This window comes from Acanthisitta chloris, unplaced genomic scaffold (genome assembly GCF_000695815.1).
Source record: "Acanthisitta chloris isolate BGI_N310 unplaced genomic scaffold, ASM69581v1 scaffold19202, whole genome shotgun sequence".
In the NCBI taxonomy this organism is placed as follows: domain Eukaryota; kingdom Metazoa; phylum Chordata; class Aves; order Passeriformes; family Acanthisittidae; genus Acanthisitta; species Acanthisitta chloris.
In genome coordinates this window covers 8,758-12,734 of record NW_008661242.1, presented here as the reverse complement: position 1 = coordinate 12,734, position 3,977 = coordinate 8,758, and the positions used below count along the sequence as shown (strand labels likewise).

The following is a 3,977-nucleotide window of genomic DNA, read 5'->3' as shown; positions in this document are numbered from 1 at the left end:
CTGCTGCAGGAACGTAAAATACGGTTATTTTTGCACCTGAAGCAAGGTCATCTCTCTAGCAAAGTTACTGCAGACCAGTTAAAATCAGGTCTCTGCAAAGTGCTTAGGCTGTACTGCAGAGAATTGCAGAAAAAACGACCAACTTTAAAGTCTGAAAAGGAAATTTGATCTAATTTTGACTCCTTTTCAGTACTTATATTTTAGAATATACTTCATTTAAAAAATCACCTGTAAGAGAGATGTGATACATGCTCCACTGACTCCAGTTTAAGTGGATTGCAGGTACAACCCCATCCTAACAAGCAAGTTAGGACATATTAACTATGAATTTGTGGCCTGCACCATGCAGGGATTCCAGCCAGTTGATAACAGTCCTACCCAGCCTTCAAAACCATGCCTTGTTTCACCACTGTACAGGAATGACAAGTGCAACAACTGAAGAAGAATGGTTAAGACTGAAAAAATGAAGTATTACATAGCAAAATGGCACAATTTTCGGAGCAATGATAAAAAGATTGTAGGATGAACACAAAACTAACTAAATGGATAAAATCTAACTGGGACTCTATCTGCATGTAACTGTTTGGGCTAAGTAACTTGTATTAGAAACAAATTCTGGTACATCTACAGGTGCTTCATGCATTGTTAACAGTTCTGTTTACCTAAACTCCAATAAACACTTAATCACAATCAGCACATCAGCTTTTATAGGACAGAGATCAACTAAAAGGCCTAGGATTACATAAAGAGAAATTCTTTCCTAATGAAAGCTTTCTTTCTCCCACCCAACAACTACTTTTGACTTGACATGGTAACACCTATGACCTGACAGAAGCACCCAACAATATCATGCATAAAATCATTACAGAATGACTCCATACACACAATTCTCAAAAGCATTTGAATCTACTACTCCACTTCCAAGAATCAGTAGCTCAGTAATGGCAGAGAAATAAGACATTATTTATGCAGAAAACAAGAAGTGCATTGGAACAGACAGCAATATGCAGTTCTTACGTTTTGTACCCATGCAATAAAAATGCAACTTCTCGCTTGTCATCTGCTTACTTCAAAAGCTTGCCACATATTGCCAAGGATCATTTTAGCATCTTTATTATATATTAAAATAACCACTGATTGATCTAAAATGGGAACATGCCACTGTAAGAGGAAAATCATGCAAACAAAGCAATGCTGGGAAACAGAAACAAGGAGTTACATTACCTAAAAGTAGACAACTGCATTAGTTTACATAGCAAAAAAAGAAATTTACACAAAGAACTCTCTAGGACTAGAGTTATGACTTCCTTTCTTAAACACCTCAAACACATCACATAGTGTTTTTCACAGCTTCTGATGCAAGGCCCTTACACACATTTTACATTCATAGAGGATCTAGCACCACAGGTTACCAAGTCATAGCAGTCAGAAAGAAGCAAATCCATCCTAAACACACCTTCAGACGTGTCAGATTATACGCTGCAAGTTCCCTCTGTCAGTACTAGGTTCAGGTCCCTACCCACTGCAGAACAGGATTCTTGCACCTTATGTTTTGTACACAGATGCTGTACATACTGTTAAGGAGGAGAAATCCCAAACCTGTAGAGCACCGAAGCAATGTGGGAAAGAAAAGCACAGCAAAAAAAAGAAAAAGGAGACAACCTGTTCCTGGAACAGAGCATCCCTTCACAACAGCTCTTGCTTCCTGACAAAGAATGCAGTGGATTTCCATTTGAACAACCAAAAGCTTGGGTGAATGTGATTTTTCCCCCCCAATTTGGTGCCCAGTGTTTATCTGATTGCCTAAGATTTTCATTTTCCTGGTCCAACTGCCACAGCAAAAAAAAGAAAAAGGAGACAACCTGTTCCTGGAACAGAGCATCCCTTCACAACAGCTCTTGCTTCCTGACAAAGAATGCAGTGGATTTCCATTTGAACAACCAAAAGCTTGGGTGAATGTGATTTTTCCCCCCCAATTTGGTGCCCAGTGTTTATCTGATTGCCTAAGATTTTCATTTTCCTGGTCCAACTGCCAAAGAAGTTTCCAGTGTTTATCTGATTGCCTAAGATTTCATTTTCCTGGTCCAACTGCCGAAGTGCCAAAGTTTATCTCTGCTGCTTTTGTGCCTGTTTACTCAGGTTAACTTGGCATTTGGCTTCCTACGCCATAAAGAGTCACACTGAGAAGTTCTGTGCCACTTTGTTTCTTTGAAAAGCAAAGAGATGCCAGGAGTACCTGCTATCCATGCCCTCAGAACTGAGTAGCCGTCAGCCACTTAATTGACTACAATTTTTTTCTGAGGATCCAACAGCTGCATTGAAATACAAACAGCTCTGACACACTGTAAAACTTACCAGGAATGAAACACTCAGAGACATAATCAGTAGCACCGAAGTAACTGATGCAAACAAGATCCCAAAATGTTATACGGAAGTACTGTTGCCCAGTGCTCCAGACTGCTGCCCACAGAGACAGGAAACCCTGCTGGACTTGCTGGGTTGCATTACTGTCACTACAACTCTCTATGCTTTGGTTGAGTTAACCAACACATAAGCAAAGAACAAAAAAACAAACCAAATAACCCTGCAATGAATAGTTACTGAAGCCACAGGTACAATTTCTTTTGTAAAACAAATCTCACAGTGTACTTTTTGTTAGGAAAAATAAACAAGGTAGTATTCCCTTATCCACAGCTATTAAACTATAATGAATTACTATTAAATTATTTGTACCTCTCAAGTAATTTTCAAGTATTTTAATAGCTGTTCAGTAGTGCTGGTTCATGACCCACTCTACTACAGCTATTGAAAATGCCTTGGGTTTTTTATGCCTGGGGGTAGGGAGAAAAGAATGAGACAAGAATAAAAATCTAACAAGTTGGAGCAACTGATCTTCACAACCCACAAACTGATTCAAAGTCTGCTTTCAGTGCAGAGCAGTTCTCAAATCCAAGCACTGTTAACAAAAACACCCACCACACCACAAAGACACAGGATCTTTCAATGAAGGTAAAAAGTATTTGCTTTTTAATATGCACTTAAGTCACAGTTTCTGTTTTGAGATCATTACACCAGGTAACAATTTATTGTATTCTCAAAGTGTTTTACAAGTGCCCACCTATATGCTGAAGGAGGAGGTACTAACTAAAGAAACTCAAACCCTGTGGTTTCCCAGCAAAAATAAAGCCAGTGACCAACATTCTTTCCATTCATCTTTATCATCAGTTGCACAACACACCATTTCTAAAAATGCAAAAGCCATCACAGTCAGTAAATGAAATCAAAGATGTGCATTTCAACATTTTTCTGGCAGTCCTGATCTGATGCCAGTAGTTAAATGCAATGATAATCTAATGAGACCATTTCAAATTATTTTAGCGATTCTAGAGTTAGGCCATTTTCAATGTCCTGTGTCACTCTGGCAAAAAAAAAAAATCTTGCAGGAAAAACAATCATTTAATGCAATTTCTATTGATAGAACAGAACACATCCAAAAAAAAAGCAGCTATTGATCAAAACGTAATGAAATGAAGACAGACCTGGTGTGCCAGTGGAATTTTAGTTGAAAGCTATGTATTTCAAGACATTTTTCAAGTCAAATCTCAAGGAAAACTTGAGGGTAAAAGCCAGCTGTTAAAGTATTAACTGTGTCTTATAGGTTACACAGTACACACACATACTTGTTCTTTTTCCAGTGCTTATTTGCAAGGCTGTAGTTCTGAGATTTCTCCTTTGGCAATAAATTATTCACTACGATACAGTGTACAGAACATGGTGAAACATTTCCTGACTACTCAGAAGACAGACATACTGCAAAAGTCCATGTCTCTGAAAATGAGAAATGGAGACAACAGCCTCCTTGCATCTTCATTAGCTAGATCCCTTCTCCTCTTTGGCAGCAGAGGCCTCCATAGAAGTAGCTTCCAAATCTTTGCTGGACTTCTCTTCATTTTCATCCTCTTGAGGGCTCTGGGTGT

The 3,977-nt window shown here is 38.6% G+C and overlaps 1 protein-coding gene across 1 annotated transcript in view; it reads right to left on the bottom strand.

The window, feature by feature from the left end:
• Positions 1-3,004: 3,004 nt before the first annotated feature.
• The window catches only part of CHCHD4 (coiled-coil-helix-coiled-coil-helix domain containing 4), a gene marked incomplete at its 5' end in the record, with an annotated part of 7,866 nt that continues 6,893 nt past the window's right edge, over positions 3,005-3,977 (bottom strand). The window contains one exon of the mRNA XM_009070164.1: positions 3,005-3,977. This exon is cut by the window's right edge and continues 174 nt beyond it. Within this exon, the coding sequence (XP_009068412.1) occupies positions 3,871-3,977 (107 nt within the window).